The sequence below is a fragment of the Callorhinchus milii genome, unplaced genomic scaffold, assembly GCF_018977255.1.
Source record: "Callorhinchus milii isolate IMCB2004 unplaced genomic scaffold, IMCB_Cmil_1.0 Scaffold1, whole genome shotgun sequence".
In the NCBI taxonomy this organism is placed as follows: Eukaryota; Metazoa; Chordata; class Chondrichthyes; order Chimaeriformes; family Callorhinchidae; genus Callorhinchus; species Callorhinchus milii.
The window spans coordinates 26,841,811-26,860,212 of NW_024704742.1; the positions used below are offsets into that span (position 1 = coordinate 26,841,811).

At 39.1% G+C, this 18,402-nt stretch overlaps 1 protein-coding gene across 3 annotated transcripts in view; it reads left to right on the top strand.

The window, feature by feature from the left end:
• kiaa0232 (KIAA0232 ortholog) overlaps nucleotides 1-16,734 on the top strand; it is a 60,191-nt gene extending 43,457 nt beyond the window's left edge. Inside the window, exons 5-9 of one of the 3 annotated variants that reach the window (XM_042338863.1) lie at nucleotides 1,104-1,188; nucleotides 2,096-5,369; nucleotides 8,669-8,780; nucleotides 11,854-11,948; nucleotides 14,143-16,734. In XM_042338863.1, the coding sequence (XP_042194797.1) occupies nucleotides 1,104-1,188; nucleotides 2,096-5,369; nucleotides 8,669-8,780; nucleotides 11,854-11,948; nucleotides 14,143-14,316 (3,740 nt within the window). In that variant the 3' untranslated portion in view covers nucleotides 14,317-16,734. The remainder of the gene's footprint in view (nucleotides 1-1,103; nucleotides 1,189-2,095; nucleotides 5,370-8,668; nucleotides 8,781-11,853; nucleotides 11,949-14,142) is intronic. The other 2 variants (XM_042338869.1, XM_042338866.1) reach the window with 2 other exon arrangements.
• Nucleotides 16,735-18,402: the final 1,668 nt, after the last annotated feature.

The following is an 18,402-nucleotide window of genomic DNA, read 5'->3' on the forward strand; positions in this document are numbered from 1 at the left end:
AGCATGCATTTAAAAAAATGACATTCACAGGGGGAACTTGGTGTTTAATATTTCATCAGTTTCTTACTGTAGATAAAAAGCTTCTAAAGGGACAACAGAAGTAAAGATATGAATTTAAAAATATATATGTTTTAATTGTGTTTTGTGTGTTTTATGCCAACAAAAAAGTGATCCACAAATAACCAATGGACTCTTAACAGTGGTTGATCAATGGTTAAACGAAGCTCAGCAATATTTCAGTGAAATCTCTTATTATCATTATGCAGTGTAAATTCCAAACTGAAGCATAATAGCAATCATTGTGCTTGCATACACCCGGCTGGCTTGTCTAGCAGGTTTTCTTGAAGAAAAGTGATCGATTTTGGGGTCATCAGGTGAGGTTATCTATTTTAGCACAAAAAACAGCTGGCGAGTGAGTGAGCCACTGTGGCAGCATGCACAGTGATTGGAGACACTTTCATGCTGCAAAGAAATGCATTATAACGATGCTGCTCTATATTGTCCTGCCTCAACACTGTGACAAAGGGTACAAAAATAGTACCTTAATGAAATTATGGCATCAGACCTTTGTGTTGTGCAGAAGTCACTGTTATCAGGAAAGACAAAGTGTCCACTACTGCATTGGTCCAAGTGCTCTGAGAAGTTATTTTCTGTGAAAGGTTGAAATACAAATGCAAGTTTTTGTTGCGAGTTAATAATGATAAATGTCTTATTCTATCAACATTTTTCTGCCGGACAGGAAAATCAAATGGATGATTAGTATTTGAATTCTAGTGAAAAATTAATTTACTACCCAATTTAGAAGAAGCAGCTGTTTTTGTCAGACAAGTTGGCCTGACGCCTAAAGCAGTGGTGGCCAGCCTGGGGGCCACGGGTATATCATTCGTTCTTTACAAAATGAGGTGTTCTGGTATTGAATAGTATTGGAAATCTTAAGAATTTACGCCACCTGTCCCAATTCGTTTTGCCCACCAAAACAATATTTGCCTTGTTAAGCAAGGAAACTAATAAATGAGATTGTTTCAATGAACGGTCGCTTCAATTTATTTCTCTGTTTTTGTTTCCTTTTCTTTCCCCTTCTGTTCTTTCCCCATTAATTTCAGAAGAGAAGCAAGGTTGTAAAAAAACAGAAGGGTTTCAGTCTCCTGAAATTAGAGGATCTTCTTCAACCAAGGATCAGGTAGAAATGTAAGTAACATATTTTGCTTTGAGTACTGGTTCTTCAGGTGCAGGTTTATCACTTTTAAGACTGATAAAGAAGGGGCAACACAGAGGATTGAGTCGGGGAGTTCTAGAGGGTTGTGATTTAGTGGCTGAAGGCACTGTTGCCGATGCTAGAGCGGAGTGGGCAGAAACGTGCAGAAGGCCTGAGCTAGCTGAGCATAGAGATCGGGTAGAGGAGTTTGTGTGAGCAGGTTGAAGATTAAATCCAAGATTCTTGTTCTCACATTTAATTCTCCACAGCTTTGCCCCACCCTGGAGTTTTTCCGACCTGCCCCATCCCTACACAATCAACACCCACTTCTTTGACTTGCATCTTTAATTGTGCTTTAGGTTATCTTTCTCCTACCCTCCACGCCCACCCTCTTCAGTTCCGCCACGCCACTCTTTCCATTGCTTGGGTGTCCAATCAGTTGTGTAAAGCACTTTGAGACATCCTCCCAATTTGAAAGGTGATCAATAAATGTAAATTGTATTTTATTTATACAGCGGGTAATGTTAGAATCAGGCATTTTCAAGAAAAGCGCAACTGGAAATCCACAAGACTGAAAGATTCATATTTTTGGTGTAAACCTTCATCTGTCTTATTTAAAAGCAAATGTTTACTTTTTATTGGCAGACTAAATAAATTGACAGAAATTTAAGCCCTTTCGTGACCTGAATATATGTCTGATTGCTATGTAGACCTTTGTAGATGCCTGTATTATTTGTCTCTCAGGAGAAAATCAATAGGATGGCTGAAATGTTAAAAACGAGGAAATCCATTCTGTTATCATTTGAAATGTAATAAACAATTCAGTAAGTAATTTAAAACCTATGAATAAATATGTCCTCCTTTGTGGATCATTGCATTTGTTTTCACTTGTTTTTGTAGGTATTATGAAGCATTTCCACCCCTTTCTGAGAAGCCAATCTGTCTGCAGGAAATAATGACCGTGTGGAACAAGGCCAAAGCTTGTTCTTCATCTTCATCTGCTGCTCCACAAACAAGCACTGACACATCCTCTCCAAAAGATTGCAACAGTGAAGGTGAGGGGACAAGGGAACGAACAAACGAGGCTTCTGTTACAACAAGCAGCAGTTACACATTCAGGAGAAGTAAAAAGGAGAAAGAAAACAGGCACAACAACAGCTTGCCAGAAGAGAAACCTGCTGCAGGAAAAAAGCAGATCAGGCACAGGTCAGAAGGAAAGATGCGTCCTCGTTCCTGGTCTTCTGGCTCCAGTGAAGCAGGCTCCAGCTCAAGTGGGAACCAATATGAGTTGAAAGCTCCCACGAAAGCTGTTAAAATAAGACACAAGATGCGAGAAAATGCTCGGAACAATAAGGGGCGAAATGGACAAGTCAAGCTGTCTTTCAGATCGGTGGAAAAAGATGATCGAAGAAGTACCTGTGGGAGCAGCAGCAGTGGGCCTACCAAACAGCTGTGCAAAAGAGGAAAACGGCATCCGAAAGAAACAAGGAGGAAAGCAAACCGTGGTACAAGAGATCTGGGCAGTGAAAGTAAAAGGGAGCAGGAATTTAGAGAAGAACCGTTGTGGTACACTGAACCAATCATTGAGTACTTGTTGCCTCTGAGTAGAAAGAGCAAGCTGGAAACTGCATACCGCAATAGTGTGGCTGCAAATGCTGGTGAATCTTCCTATTTGGAAGAAATTTCAGAGACAATGCAGGGTCTTTGTATTAGTAACAATAATTTCCAAACATACCTCGCAGCAGGTACTTTCGTCGATGGTCACTTTGTTGAAATGCCTGCATTAATAGATGAGGCTAATGACCTCACTGGGACCTCAAGCTGTTCTAATCCTAAGAACAGTGACATTTTAGATGCTACGCATCTACCAGAATTTACTCACTTCTATGAAGTAGATATTCATCAATCCATATTGGATCCTAGTGCCTCAAATTCATTGCAAGGAGAGAGTCGAATTTTAAGCATGATTCGGCGGAAAAGTACAGAGCAAACTGATTTTGAGGCAGATGGTTGTATAGTGTTAGATGAACTACAGATGACGAGGGAAAGTGCAATATGGACAGATTCACATGCTTCTCTTTGTGCAGAAGAATTGTTCCTACAAGATCTTGCAAATACAGCTCAGTTTTGGGAGTGCTCCAGTTCTGATGAAGCAGAAGGGGAAAGCTTTGCTGGGGATTCTCCCATTACGCTTTCTCCTATTCTGGATAATACAGTGTGTGATGCAAGCAGCAGTACTGGCAATCAAGAAGAACACTTTTCAGAAGCCAATGAAGGGTCTGGTTTAAACTCCACTTGTTTCTCTCTGTTTGAAGTGCAATATGATAACTCTACTTCACCTTTCTGTTTTGATGGACTTGACCTGGGAAATCAGAATAGTGATATTGGAAGCTGGGTTGATTTTCCAGGGAAAACGCAGTCTCGTTTGCTTATATGGACCAAAAATAGTGCCTTTGATGAAAATGACCACTGTTCTAACCTTTCAACACGAACCTGTAGCCCATGGTCACATTCTGAAGAAACTCGTTCTGATAATGAAACCACCTTTGGTATTCAGTTTGAGGAGTCCACTAAGTTTAATGCAGACGAGATTGACTGCATAGTCCCTGGCATTTCGTCCAGCCTTTTAAATGAAGACCTCTTAGACTTATTACAAGAGGATGCTCGTTCACGGACAAATGGAGCTTTACGTGATATACCAAGCCTGACTTTCAAACAGAAATCTAAATTGGAGTCAGTATGTGGAATTCAGTTGGAAGAAGAAGAAAATAAGGAATATGAATTGACTGCAGAAACTTTCACAGATCAGATATCCAGTCATACAGAAGGCTATGGCTCAGGAGTTATAAAAGACATTTGGACAGCCATAGCAGAACACGATGCTGTAACACTAGAGGTAGAACGATCGGTCGAAGATTTATTTTCCAGTGAGGTGAATGGCTGTCAGTGCTGCTGTTTGGATATGGCAACAAAACAGGACCTGCTTCAAGAGTCTCATGAAAAGGCTGTGCAAAGGTCTGAGTATCATTTGTGGGAATGCCAGAAAGAAAACCTGGAAGCTCAAGCTGCTGCAACTGGTGAACTTGCAGAGCTAGAAGTGGGTGATTACACTGCACCATCAAAACCTTGGGATATTGGCACTGACAAAGAAAGTGCTTTTATTCTTGGTGGAGTCTATGGGGAACTGAAAACGTTCGACAATTGTGGTGACTGGGGAGTAATTCCACAGGACCCTGCAAAAGGTACTTTATTGCAGTGTGCAGCTTCTGATGTTGTGACCATAGCAGGCACAGATGTTTTCATGACACCAGGTAGCAACTTTGCTCCTGGTCACAGACCATTGTGGAGATCTTGTGCTTCATTCGGACAGTGCGACCAGACAAGAAAAGGAGAGGACAGATTAAACACTGAATTCTCGCTTATCTTCCATGAAGACTTATTGGGGAATTGCAGTAATTATCAGACTCAAGAGCCCAGTGTTGAGTATTCATTTTCCTCCTTTGATCTGAGCAATCCTTTTTCACAAGTACTTCATGTGGAGTGCTCATTTGAGCCAGAAAGACTTGCATCATTTAGTCCAAGTTTTAAGCCCAAATCTATACTGTGTTCAGATTCAGAAAGTGAAGCCTTCCACCCTAAAATATATAGTATTGACAAAACGCAGTATCGAGCTATACGAATCTCGCCGCGAACACATTTCCGACCTATTTCTGCCTCTGAGTTGTCACCAGGTGGGGGAAGCGAGTCTGAATTTGAGTCCGAAAAAGAAGAAGTTGGCATTCCTATCCTTTCCCAGACTGATTTGTTTGAGGATCCTCAGGCAGATTTAAAGCCACTAGAAGAAGATGCTGAACGAGAAGGACATTACTATGGAAAGTCGGAGCTGGAATCAGGGAAATTCCTGCCGAGATTAAAAAAGGCTGGGATGGAAAAGAGTGCTCAAACTTCACTGGATTCTCATGAAGGATCTGGTGGTCTTTTACAGACAGAACAGCAATGCCCAGAGTGTCATTTACAGGCATCAATGGGATGCGCCAATGTGAATAGTTGTGAAACAGATTTAAAAGTAAAGGTACCATGTGATAAGCTGGAAGAGTTCCAGAATCGTACAATAAGCAGGGACCTTTCTGGGTTCAACGAGGGAGCTTATGTCATGGCACCATCACTGCAAGAGGTGAGTTCTGCAATTGCAGTCTATGTATGTTTACAATTTGTGATTCCAGATTGCCTCTAAATTGTTACAAATACCATTTTCTGTGTGATAGAAATGATTTGCAATTTTGCAATCTGTATTAATTACAATTACATTTTTCGCAGTTAACTTTATTGTAGGCCCAGCTGGACAATTTTAGGAATTCCCTTAAAATTAAAGTTTCAATCTTAAATTGGCGCAATAATAATTTGATACAGTGCCTTTCACGCCGGGGAACATCTAAAAGCGCTTTACAGGATTCACTATAAAGTACACTACAAAGGATAGTGATGGTATTTTGTAGGTGAATGCAACAGACAATTTGGGCACAGTAATATCCCACAAACAGCCATGAAGTGAATGTCCATTTTTTTTATTTGGGTATTGTTGGCCAGGACCTAGGGAGAATCTTCCTTTTTTTCCAAATAGTGCCTTGAGATCTTTAACGCTAAGTAACAAAGCTGCAAGACAGCACCTCCAGGAATGTAGCACACCCCCAGCACTGTACTAGAGTGTAAGCATAGACCATAGATTCCAAGTCCCGATGTAGGCTTGAACTCACAACCTTCTGACTCAGAGGCAAGGGTGCTGCCAACTGAGCCAGACTCCAGTGGCAAAAGCCAGGATTTATATAGCTCCCCTACCTTGCGTAAGGGTCGCAATATAAATGCAAGTTGTTGTTGTTTGCCTGAGTAATGTTCTATGCTATAAACATTCTGTGTGTCCTATGAATCCATTCTATTCATTGTATCACAACTTGCGACCTCCTAAACCCCTACCATCCTGCTCGCTCCCTCCGCTCAGCAGGCTCCGCCTCACTCGCCCCATTATTAGCGGGTAGGCCTTCTGCCACTGTGCCCCCACCCTCTGGAATTGCATCCCGCAGTCCATCCGCCTCGCCCCCTCCCTTGCCACCTTCAAGACCCATCTCAAGACCCTCCTCTTTGACCGTGCTTTCGATCTCCCTGCTTCCCCCCCCGTCCTCCAGCCCTCCCCGACCCCATCCCCCAGCTCGGGTCCGTAACTCTCTCTGCCTTGGAACGTCCTCCCGACGGAAAAGGCGCTTTACAAATGTAATTTTATTGTTGTTATAAGATAATATGTTTTTACAATTGATTGTAGTCTGCCAAAAAAATTGATCAAGGTGACTTTTTTAAAAAAAGAGTATATGATCAATTGTCTGAGTCTATACTGTTTAATCTAAAATGTAATTTATGTAAATTCATTCAGCTATATATAGCGAACACCATAAGGTAGCAATGGAATATCATAGATAACTCCTCTTATGTAGCTCTGTGGTTGTGGAGTGCTGTAGCTCAGTGGTTAGAGCACTCGCCTCGCAAGCAAGAGACCTGGGTTCAATTCCTTCAAAAAAAATAATAAATTGGTCACTCAATCCACAACTGTTTGCTGTGCGCAATTGGCTGCCGCGTTTCGCCCACAAAATATAGTCTATTCTCTTTACAGTATATTCTGTGAAGCTCTTTGAGACATCTCGAATATGTGATCAGGCGCTATAATCAAATGCAAAAGCATTATTATTATTATATCTGACCGAATTATGTATGAGAGACCAAAGGCATAAGTATACTGTGTGTGGTCTTATATTTGCAGCCTCTTTGTCAAAAATACTAGTGGGCCTCAGACTGTAAAGGGTTGAAGATTTGGTTATATAATATTGTTAATCAGTCGCTGCGGAGGAAGTGGCAGTAGTCTTTGCTGAGGGCTCAGCGAGTTCAGTTTCTGAGGCAGGACCACATTCGATACAATTATAATGATATGATCTGGATTAACTTGTTAAGTCCTTTCATTGGCCTCTGTCAGTTTTTCTAGGTGTCCTTAACTGATGGGTATATCCTTTTCATTTAGGCACCTTTTCAACTACTTTTATCAATAAGTTGCTTACTGGAGTTATGGAGAAGACTAGGCAAAGGATAGTCATTGCTATAATACAATGTAATGGATCTCACGTGCAGGAACATGTGTCATATTTTGTAACTTCTGTGATACCCCCAAAACACAAGTGCAAGCTAAAGGCATCAATTCAGTTGTGAGCTGGCAGGGTGCGTCCCAGACACAAGAGACATTTCCATCTGTAGGTGGCTTACATCATTGGAACTATCAGTCTGGTTTGGATGCTCTTGAACACGGTGATAGTTTCTGCATATTGGCAGACACCTGGCTATCCCCCCAAAAAACTGGAATGAGTGGATGGTGGTGAGGTGGGATGTAGGTTTGAATAACACCATCCAGAGGATGGTTTGTCTTTTCTTTATTCACGAATATTTCAGTGGATTAGCCAAATCCCTTGGGAGTAGTTGTTTTGCACGTCCTTGAGCATTCTGAGAAATACCTGCCTTGCTTAGGGAACACTGCCTTTGACTCTCACTGAGTTATTCCTTCAACAGTCTTGGAAAAAAGCTTGTTCTGCAGAGTATCTTCCCATGTGAGTAGCAGGCAAGTGGATGAGTCAAAACTGCTTTAGATTCCCAGGAAGTCAAAGGTAGTTTTGATTACAAATGTCTAAAGAATGCTGATAGTAATTCTGAACACCAACTGCTTTCAACACGTCTTAATTTTGTTGACAGATTGATGAGAATATTGTTGATATTACTAGAAAAGCATGGGATTGTGAAATTAATTTGGCTGGACGAAAATATGACAGTAAATGGCGCTCCTGTGTTGGTTAACTATCAATGATGGAGGCAATTATTTTGATAAAAATACAGAAGTTTTCTTTAGAATTCTCTGGATTTTGAAGTTATTGCAATTGTGCAAGGTTTTGCTATCAACAATAAGATAAATTAAGCTAGAGTCATTTCTTATTGTGAAGATTTTTAATTTTGTCTCATTATATTCTCCCTCATTCCTTTTTATATATTCCGTCAGGTATTGAGTCTTGTTATTGAGTGTACTTTAATGAATAATCAGAACTCGGTTCTTAGCATTCAGAATGGCATATAACTCAGTGCCTGCAATAACTTTGAAAAGATATTAATAGGCAGAGTTTAACTGGAACCAAATTATAACTGAACCTGCTGAGCCCTCAGCAAGGACTACTGCCACTTCTTCCACAGTGATACTGGTTAACAGTATTACATAATCAAATCTTGAGCCCTTTACAGTCCAAGGCTCACTAATATTTTTGACAAAAGGGGGAGAAATTGGACAACACAAGAAAAACAATAACCAGATCGTAGCAACAAATGACCCAGCGAGATTCCTACACAGGAGAAAATAACTGTTTGTGGACTGTACCAGTGATTTATTTGTCATGACAGGTTTCACTATCAGATTTGAACCAGGAGGAAGGGAAGAATAACTTCAAGGAAGAAGATGGTTGGTGGCAGGAAACGCTATATCCACAGCCATTTCCTGGGATTGAGTGTGCAGGTAAATATTAAATTTTTTGTATGGTATTTGCAGTTACTGGAGAATAGTATATAACCAAATACCAGTACACAACTTTATTAACGTTGGAGCACATTAGAGCTATACTTAGTGACATGAACTAGAGGACACTATTCAGGGATTAATCAGTCAAGATTAATAGTCAGCTTCAAAAACATAACGCAGAACAAGGTCAGCAGGGGCAAATTAAAGAAAAATGCCCTAAAGAAGATCAAAAAGAAAATTAGAAGGGACATTTAAACCAGATGATGAGGTGCTATATCAAATGCAAGGATTATTATTATTATTTGATTTTCACTTCGGGAGGATGTTTCAAAGTGTGTCAGAGTGTAGGCCTGGACTGTGAGCTCAAATTCTCAACGTGGAGCTTGAACCAACAACCACTTTTGACTTAAAGGCAAGAGTGGTACCAACTGAGCCAGACTGGCATCTTTAGAGTTTTATGTAGCACCTTAGTTTTTAAGTGGCCAACTTGAGGGACATTTATAAGATCTGAGAGCAAATGTTACTCTCACAGAAGTAAATCCACCGCAACATTTATCTCCAAGATCTTTTGATGTTATTGTTATGGGGGGTGGGGGTGCAGATTGTCATCCTCTCCCCATCATTTTCATTCCACACAGTATAAATGTGCCTGCGCTAGAAGAAATTTTCAGTTTGTTTTCTATCAATAGTGGGTATTGCAAACTCGCAGAAGTTGATCATTTTACTATATTTTCTTTTAATATCTATAATTTACCTTCTTGACATAAAGAAGTACAGAGAATCATCTAAAAAAAATCTCCAGGCTTGAAGTGCAATCAATGTTTGATTGCCTTCAAGGGATGTTTGTCCGTTTAAAGTATAACATGCCGTTGCATAATGTCTCAGATTATCAGTCAGGTCCTACCCTGACAGACTGTAAAGTGGGTCCTTGCTGAAGTGTTAAGCCTGGGTAAGTCAATTGCTTCATCAATTCGATTGTCACTTTATCCCAGATTTTTCATAACCTCTGAAATCCAACTGCATATGGAAAGGATTAGTTTCAGCAGCTCTGTCAGGGCAAAACAGTACCGAGGCAACATCAGCCAGGTGCCCTTTGTGCTGGCCATGGAATAGTAGGGAAGTCTGTAACTTTCATTTCCCCACATGGGAATACGTGATCTGATGAAGCGAGGCAATTCCCCCAAATGGAAAGGAAGGAATATGTGATTTCTTCCACATTTTGTATATGAAGAATTCCAGGGCCTTATAAACTGAGCAAAATAATAGTGTGTGGTGCAAGTAAATCTAAAATAATTGGTGGTAGGGACAGGAAGAGATGATTGATGTCTGAGGATGATAATTTTCACTCATGCAGGAGTTTCTAGTAGAAATTCAACTAATTCATCTAATTACTTGGGCCAGTGCGGACATATTTGCCAATAATTGCGGGGAAATTTGGCAAATTTTAATCCTGACTGAGGGGCTCCAGGAAGTCATCACCTCCTGCCTCTTGGATCACCGCAGTGCACAGACACAGAGAGACACACACTCCCAGAGAGAGGTACATATCCACATCCACAGAGACACACACTCACAGATAGAGAGAGAGAGACCCACACACTCACTGACACACAGAGAGAGACACACTCGCACAAACAATTTCAACAGCAGGGCCTCCTGGTGAGAGAAGCCCATTTTCCTGCTCGCATGTGTGTCTGGAGCTGCTCTGCCCACACTAGTGCCGTCGCGTAAACAGCAGCACGCAGAGGCCCAGAACCGCGAGTTCACTGTGATTTTAGTGTTTTTTTTAAGCAGAGGGGGGTGTTTGTGGCGCACAGAAAAATTGCAGCCCCACTTTTCTATTGGCCCAGCCAATTACTAAAGTAGTTATTTGAACTAATAGGTGATATTTCATTCAAGTGGGAAAGTTTAGCCACCTGTAGAAAATTACTGTACACATCCTATGTAATACTAATTAAATATTGCATAATACATTAGAATAATTTTTCTGAGTGATGGCTATTTCAGGACCAAAATGCACACTGGCATGAACAAAATCGCCACTGCCATTATTGAAGTTAATTACTTAGTTATAGGATGACCTTGTTATAATGCACTCCAGGTTAGTACAACTTTTATTGTAGCCTGGATATACTATGCACCTTCACTATACCAGCAACACAATACACCCGACTGCCTGCGCTTAAAAAATAGTAACATTCCAGGTCATCAGATTGCCGCTATGGTCACTGCATAATCCACAGGAAGCATCCGAAATCCCTTTGGATAGGAAGTGAAGTCAGGGTTGCTTTCTGTGCAATTCACGCAACGTGCAGGAAGTAACATTGGAGACGATCCAGAAGTGGGACTAGTGGCCATTTTTCCTTGGGTGGTCATAACATGGGATATAATTTTATGGACCAAAACCGCCATGTTGTGATGGTCACCCTATGGTTTGAATAAAATATGCCTTGGCTTCCAAAGTAATTACACAATTCAACAACAACAACTTGCATTTATATGGTACCCTTCACATGGGGTAGCGTCCCTGAGCACTTTGACAGTGGTGGAGTCTGACCCCGAGCCAGGGGGAGAGGGAAGAGGGGGTGACCATAAGCACAATTTTAAAAAAAAGGAAATGTAATCAATTTTATAGAATACCTCACTACAGATCTATAATATTATACCTGTGGGGGATTTGAAAGTGGGGAGGGAGCAAAGCGGAGGTATTGAGGGAGGGAGTTCCAGAGCTTCGGAGTGTAGTGGCTGTAAACACGGCCACCGATGGTGGAGTGGAGGGGGCGAAGGGCAAACAGGAGGCTGGAGCCGTACGAGTGGTGGTGAAATGGGGGGTGAACAAACTGGATAGGTAGGGAGGTGTGAGGGCATGAAGGGATTTCAAGAGTGAGAGCCTCTTGAAGTCGATCCGTTCGGTAATTCAGTTTATTTATTTGAGTCCTTATCTCACCAAAGTAAATTAAATCCATAAGTAAATATAGAGTTAAATCATATAACTATATTGCATATAAAGCAAATGGATTTTGTACATGAAAGGTAAAATTTTAACTTTTTCTTAATTTTTGCAAACAAGAATGCTACACTGACACCAGAGAAAAGGATGGGATTGAGTGTCCAATTTTAAGAGGACGTTCACACAATGGAGAGTGTCTTCTGCAGTTGGATCTGGTAAGTTAAAAGTTTTCCCACTCAGCTCCTGTTAATCTTGGAAGATAAAACCCTCACGGGTAAGGTGGTCCTAGCTGGACAAGGAGAGTTGGAAGCTGTCTACAATGGCAAACCACGTGGTTTTAGTTGGCTGAACTGCAGAAGTACTTCAACGCACACTTTGGGATCCCCAAACCTTCTCTCTTGCCAAATTGCTCCTAATATTTTCCTGAATTACTTAAACAGGGTGAGTCCCTCTGGGAGAGAGTGCACACTCCATTTCAGACAAAGGGAAATTCCCATAAACGTGCAGATCTCTCCATCTGGTTTAAATACACTTTGAATGGTGTGATGAGTTTCTGTGTGTGTTAGGCTGACCAAAAAAAAGTTCTCATTTTAAGCATTCATTTCAAGAGATAACAATTTTGTTGTCTTACCAAAACAGAAATCCTTATCATAAATAGCAGTTACAGTGTACGCTTTAATTTTTTCCTGTTTTGAGAACTTGATGTACAGTGAATGATAATTATTGAAAGTGTATGTTTTGTTTTGGTGAGTCCTTGGGCAGATAAACTGCATATACTGTGTACAATTATTCACAGTTACTGTATACAACGGTTCACAGTTGCAGTGCTGTATTTGAAGACTGTGACTGGCCACAAAAACAGCTAAACATGTATTTAGAGTTTATTTTGTTTGCATTGGTATTAATGTTTATGTCCCTTATCACCCAAGACAACATTTAGTTTGTATTTCCTATTTGTCATCCTTTCTTAAACTAGCTGTTCATCGAGTCTAAAGTCAGCCAGGTAACTTGTGTTATAATTTCATGCACTCGAGTGTCCCACAAGCATTATATTATAGGTCTGTAGTGAGGTATTATTCTGTAAAATTGATTACATTTTCTTACATGACCATGCTTCAGATGTATTTCACTAGTTTTAGTTGACTTCAATTGGAAAATGGCAATTGTATCACTCCTTTTATTGTAATTTCTCTTCAGTTGCATTAATCCCAACTATTTTATGCATTGTTCTCAAGGGATGTAGTATGTATGATTAAATGGAATGGGTGCTCTTTTGGGTCTCATGAATGAGATTGGTGCTCTTTTATGGTAATTGCTTGGAATTCTAGTCATGTTGTCTTGAGACTTAATGATATGTCTGTTGGAGTATCTTTTTCCTTTCAAACTCTCCATGTTGGTTGGATCTGGTGCTGTTGCTGCTCATGTGGTTGAGCTGAAGGTAGTTAGTTCAGAGCCTTTTTGGTTTAAGAGAAAATCCTCAGCATTTTCAAAGTCTCCTAGGTTGATACAGGTGAACCTCCTAGTTTGAGCTACAAATAGTATGGAATATTTTGAATACTATTTTCCTGGGACTATTATTGTCATTGTGGTGCTTGGTTCTAGAAATCATTCACTATGTGAATTCCTTACCAAATGTTTTGAGCTAGAGAGTGTGTTTGGCTATACTTGCATGTCCTCCTTTATACGATTACCATACTGTTCTCTCATGTCCCTGGTTGGCAGCAATTTGGTGTCCTGTATGGTGGGTTGTGGGTTCCTGTGTGCTGCTATAGGGGTGTTGAATGATGTACCTGAGGCTGTCTATGTTTGTCTGCTTTTGTTCACGCTTGTGGCATTCTTTCGATGTCAGGTTCTCTGCTTTCCTTTATTGTGGACAGCTCCCAAATTGCTGAGTTCAATGGTAGTGGAGGTTTGCTCTATCTTTTAAATTGGAAGAGAATATTGAAGATGGGAAGAAACTGGTGGGGTTTTGCAACATGATGCAGAACCCGATTAAAACTTGGGCATATTTATGCCAGCCAAAGCAGATGTCAGGAAGTGTGAATGACAGAAACATTGTATTGTCTGATCTGTTTACAAACTGCCATGCACAGACTTCTGCTACATTTATCTGAAGGTTTTTTTTACATAATCAAATATATTGTGGTTTAATTAGTAGTACATTACACCCACAAAATGTATAGTCACTTCACTTTACAGTATATTTCTATGAAGTGCTTTGAGACGTCTCGAAGACGTGGTAAGGTGCTATATCAAATGCAAGGATTATTATTATGACAAGCCAATGCATTGGTGTTTAAATATCCATATTTCCTGCCCTTTAACAGATTCCCAATGTCATCTGGAAAATGTGCAATAGTGCAATTTTATATTACTTTTTTTAAAGAGAAGTTGTATTTTCTGTCTTAGCAGACGACAGAGGTGAACTGCAGAGCAGAAGGTGATACTAGAGGGAGGTCAGCTGTCATCCGCAGGAAACTTTTCTCCAGTGATTGTTCAAGCTCCGATGAATCTGCTTCAGAAGGCGGAAGTGACTGGGATGACCCTCCAGATGAAGAGCTTTTCTCTCGCACACATCTTTAATTCTGCTTAGCTGTTTCATCAGCGAGAAAAACAACTAATCTTTTAATAAGTTCACAACTCTTGTTGAGTTGAGAGCTTATTGCTCTGATATACAACTTTAGTTTTCTTTTCATTTAACTGCTTTAGATAGGTATTTATCTTTCTCTTCTTATAGGTTTCACTGTCAGGCATTGAGGCCAATCCTGTGACAGAAAAAAAACTGATTAATGATGATAGTTTATTGAAACCTTGGCTTTTTTCAACTAATGTAGGTTGTGTTTGTCAAAAGAATGTGCATGTGCCTATCTTACTAGCACCACTGCTTATTTTGCTGATTAATTACTTCTGCTTCCATTACTACTGTAGAACTACCATTGTTACTAGTATTACTATTTCTACTACTTCTGCTATTCAGAGGCTCTTAACATATGGCACAGTGTAACACTTTATTGTAAAAGAATTGGGAGATAAATACTTAAAGCTAAACATTTCAAATACTAGATCAGTGCCTTTCTGAATGCAGAACAGCATGGATGAATAGACTTAAAACATCTAATTGAAACCTGTTATCTCACTCAAAGTAGGAATGATAAGGTTGTGCTTTAGAGGATAAGTATAAAAAAAACCTTTTTCTCCTGAATGATTCTAAATGCTTTTTCATAAAATGGAGTATTTTAATGAGTATAACTTTTGAAATGCTAACTGTGAAAGTCCAGGATTTTATTGAGTTGTGGGAAAGGTTTCAGTTATGAAGGTTTGGTATTGTTGAAGTAGAAGGGACTACTTTGAGACAGATTCAAAAAAAAGATTTTAGGCAACAGTATTATACAGCAGGATGGTAAAAAAAACATTTAATCCATTGTACAGTCAAACGGTGTACACCTGCAGCGTATCAGTCGTACACTCGTCTTGTGAGAAATTCTGAGACAATTACAGTTAGTTCATGTTGTGGCTGTGATTTTATAGATCTTAGAGTTCATTTTGTGTTTTCGGAGGGGTGTGAGGAACCATTCTGGCATTTTACTTGTGCTGACTACAAGAACCAAGTGTAGACTTTAAAAAAAACTTAAGAATCTCATTTACATGTGTGACTGCAGTAGTGATTGTTGCTTCATGTGGCTTGCTTTGAGATTTTATTTCCTAATTTTGTAACACTGGTGTCATAAGTTCACTTTGACATCATAATATAATTGTTGAACATCTTTCACCTCCTTGTGCTTTGATTCTGGAAAATGAAAAGCCAAGGGGAGCAATATTCTGGTCACCAGGTATGCAAAGTTAAGAGAGGTTTTAGCTTTGACTTAGCTTGCCTGGATCCCATGACAGTAATACTGGGTTACAACAGAAACTGAAAATTCAACTTAACGTTTATTGAGCTTGAATTTACATGAGGAACACAGTAACCACTGAACTTATCATGGTGAAAATTGCTATTATAATGAGAAAGCAGAAGGATTTAGCTGAATCAGCATTGTGATAAATTCAGCATCCCAAACTGTTGAAGCTGCAGTATTCATTTTTAGTTGCTACTTGTATGCACAAATTGAAGTACTGAAGAAAAGTTTGACATAGATTCTTCAAAGATAGTTCATATGCTCTATACAGTAAAACAGTCACATATTTGAAGCATTATAGATTATTTTTCAAGATCCCTTTTGAAGACTTAACTTTTTTGAAAATTTAGTGAAAAGAGCTTTCAGATTTTTATTTTCTATTTTATTTGAAACATAGTATATATAAGCTAGCAAAAATCAATGCTGCAGCTTTAAGAAATTCATAACCATTGCTAAAAGTAGGGTTATCGAATTTTTTAATGGTTAAGGATGTCGTGAATAAGAACAGAGGATTGAAAGCCTTCTTTAAATCGTATTTGCTTAAGTTATGATTTATTTTTAGAGCTGCTTATACAGGCGAGAAGGACTTATGTCCGTTGATGCATGAGCCTGGCAGTAAAAGTAATATAAAATCGCATCATCTTGGGAAAAGGAGAAAAGGCTTGTGGATGGGGAGGGTGGGGGGAGGGGGGGTCCTAAGGAATAATGAAACGTTTACATGTCATCTGTACTTTTTTCCATATTTATGTGATTCAAAAACTTAAAGCAGCATTCAATTGGAATAGTTTGAGAAATGTGATTCAAGTTTCTTACGGTAAGGTTTTCAACTTGATTGATTTATTGAGGCAACGAGGGGGAAAGTTTGTAGTATGCACCATCCATTACAAACCGGCTGAAAAGCAACCATAAAGCACACCGTAGAATAAATAATGTTGTATGCCATAGCATTGAAACCTGAGTTCCCCATTTCTCAGTTGTTAGCCTCTTTCTAATTTTTGCTTCAAGTGGTTGTATTGTTCTCTGATTTCATGTACACTAGAGTAACTGATTTTGTTTCATTGTGGAATTACTTTACATCTAAATAAAGACTGAAAAGTAAAATCCAGTTTAAAGTATCTTGGGTTATTTCTGGTAATTTCTAAATAAAAAATTATCTGAAGTAATACTGTAGAATGCTTTCATATTAATTGTTCTGCCTGGTTTATACTGTGCTGTTTTCAGTGGGAAAAACTCAGTATAAATAGGTTGTGAGATTTGTGATGACATAATGTTCTGTGCTTGAGTTCAGCAGCTGAGAGCTCTTGAGGAAATAGTTTTGGTGGGCCATCGATTTACAATGCTGCCGTTTAAATACACGTGGTGCAAATTTGTTCAGATTCTCTTCAAAAATGGTTCCTTCATTGCTCTTGAATGTTTCAATGGTAGCCCAAGAACTTTTGAGAAACTATTTTTAATTCTATTGAAGAGTCAATTTAGATCAATTCATGAATAACGTTTTTTTTTAAAAAAACTAAAGTTAATTAGTTGATCTCTACATGCGTGTAGTTATGCACACAGAGATCTTCTCAGCCACTATCAAAAGTTTGGTCACTCAATCCACGACTGTTTGTGGGCCACTGCTGTGCGCAATTGGCTGCCGCATTTGGCCACAAAATAAAAAGTCAATTCACTTTACAGTATATTCTGTAAAGCGCTTTGAGATGTCTCAATGATGTGATAAGGTGCTATGTCAATTGCAAGGATTATTATATATTAAGAGGGATTGGGAGATGGAAGCATGAATCTGGCTTCCCATTCTGAGAATCACTCCACTAGAGAGATTTACCTTTAGATACATTTTTCTGCCATGTGCAAAATTCAACAAAGAGGTAATTCCTTCAAAATAAGGACAACATAGAACAGAAAATTCAGAATTCATTGTAAGAGGGTGATAGACATGTCAAACGGGTCATCAGCCCAATTGGTGAAACAAGAACAGGAAGGATTTCAAAACAGAACTAGGTGATTTCCTGTCAATTCAAAGGCTCAGGGTTAGATTCAAATAGAGGTGTCAAAGGAATCTTGTGGGAAATTGGATGGGTAGACATGATGAATTGATTATCTAATTCTGCTTGAAGTTGTTACTATGTTACCATCTGTAAATTGAAGAATGCAACAGAAACTTTTCAATAATCATCACCTTTTCCACAAATTATGCATTGTTTCAAATGTAGCACCATCGATAATGTATCCAAAAACATGCCAAAACCTTTTTCTCCAGTTATGTAATAAAATATTGTTACTGGTCTATTTTCCATATGCTTCCTGAAGCTTCCTAAAACGTTTGTAGCTTTTCAATTTAAAGATGTATGCTTAAGAGTAGTTTATGTTAATAGAAACTACTTAATATTTTAATTCAAACATCTACAAATTTTCCAGATTTCTCGTCATTAAACTTTTAAAAATTTGGGTAAATGATATGGTTTCCATCACAAATTAAACGAGCATAGCCATTCTTTCAATTGTAAATGCTTGATTTACACCTATTTTGTAATTCCACATACTGTATTTCATGTCTTTTACATTGCTCTAATATCTAGTTTTAGCATCAATAGTTACAATTTTGTTTACCCAGAAAAAATACACTTGGTAGCAAACAGCCTTTGAAGAGATTACCTGTATTTTATTAACAGATGTAGGAAATTGGAAGTCAGTCTGGAGGTTCATTGCATGTTTGTGACCACACTGCAATATTCTGGAAGAAAATAATACAAAGCAATTTTTCAGTATTTCA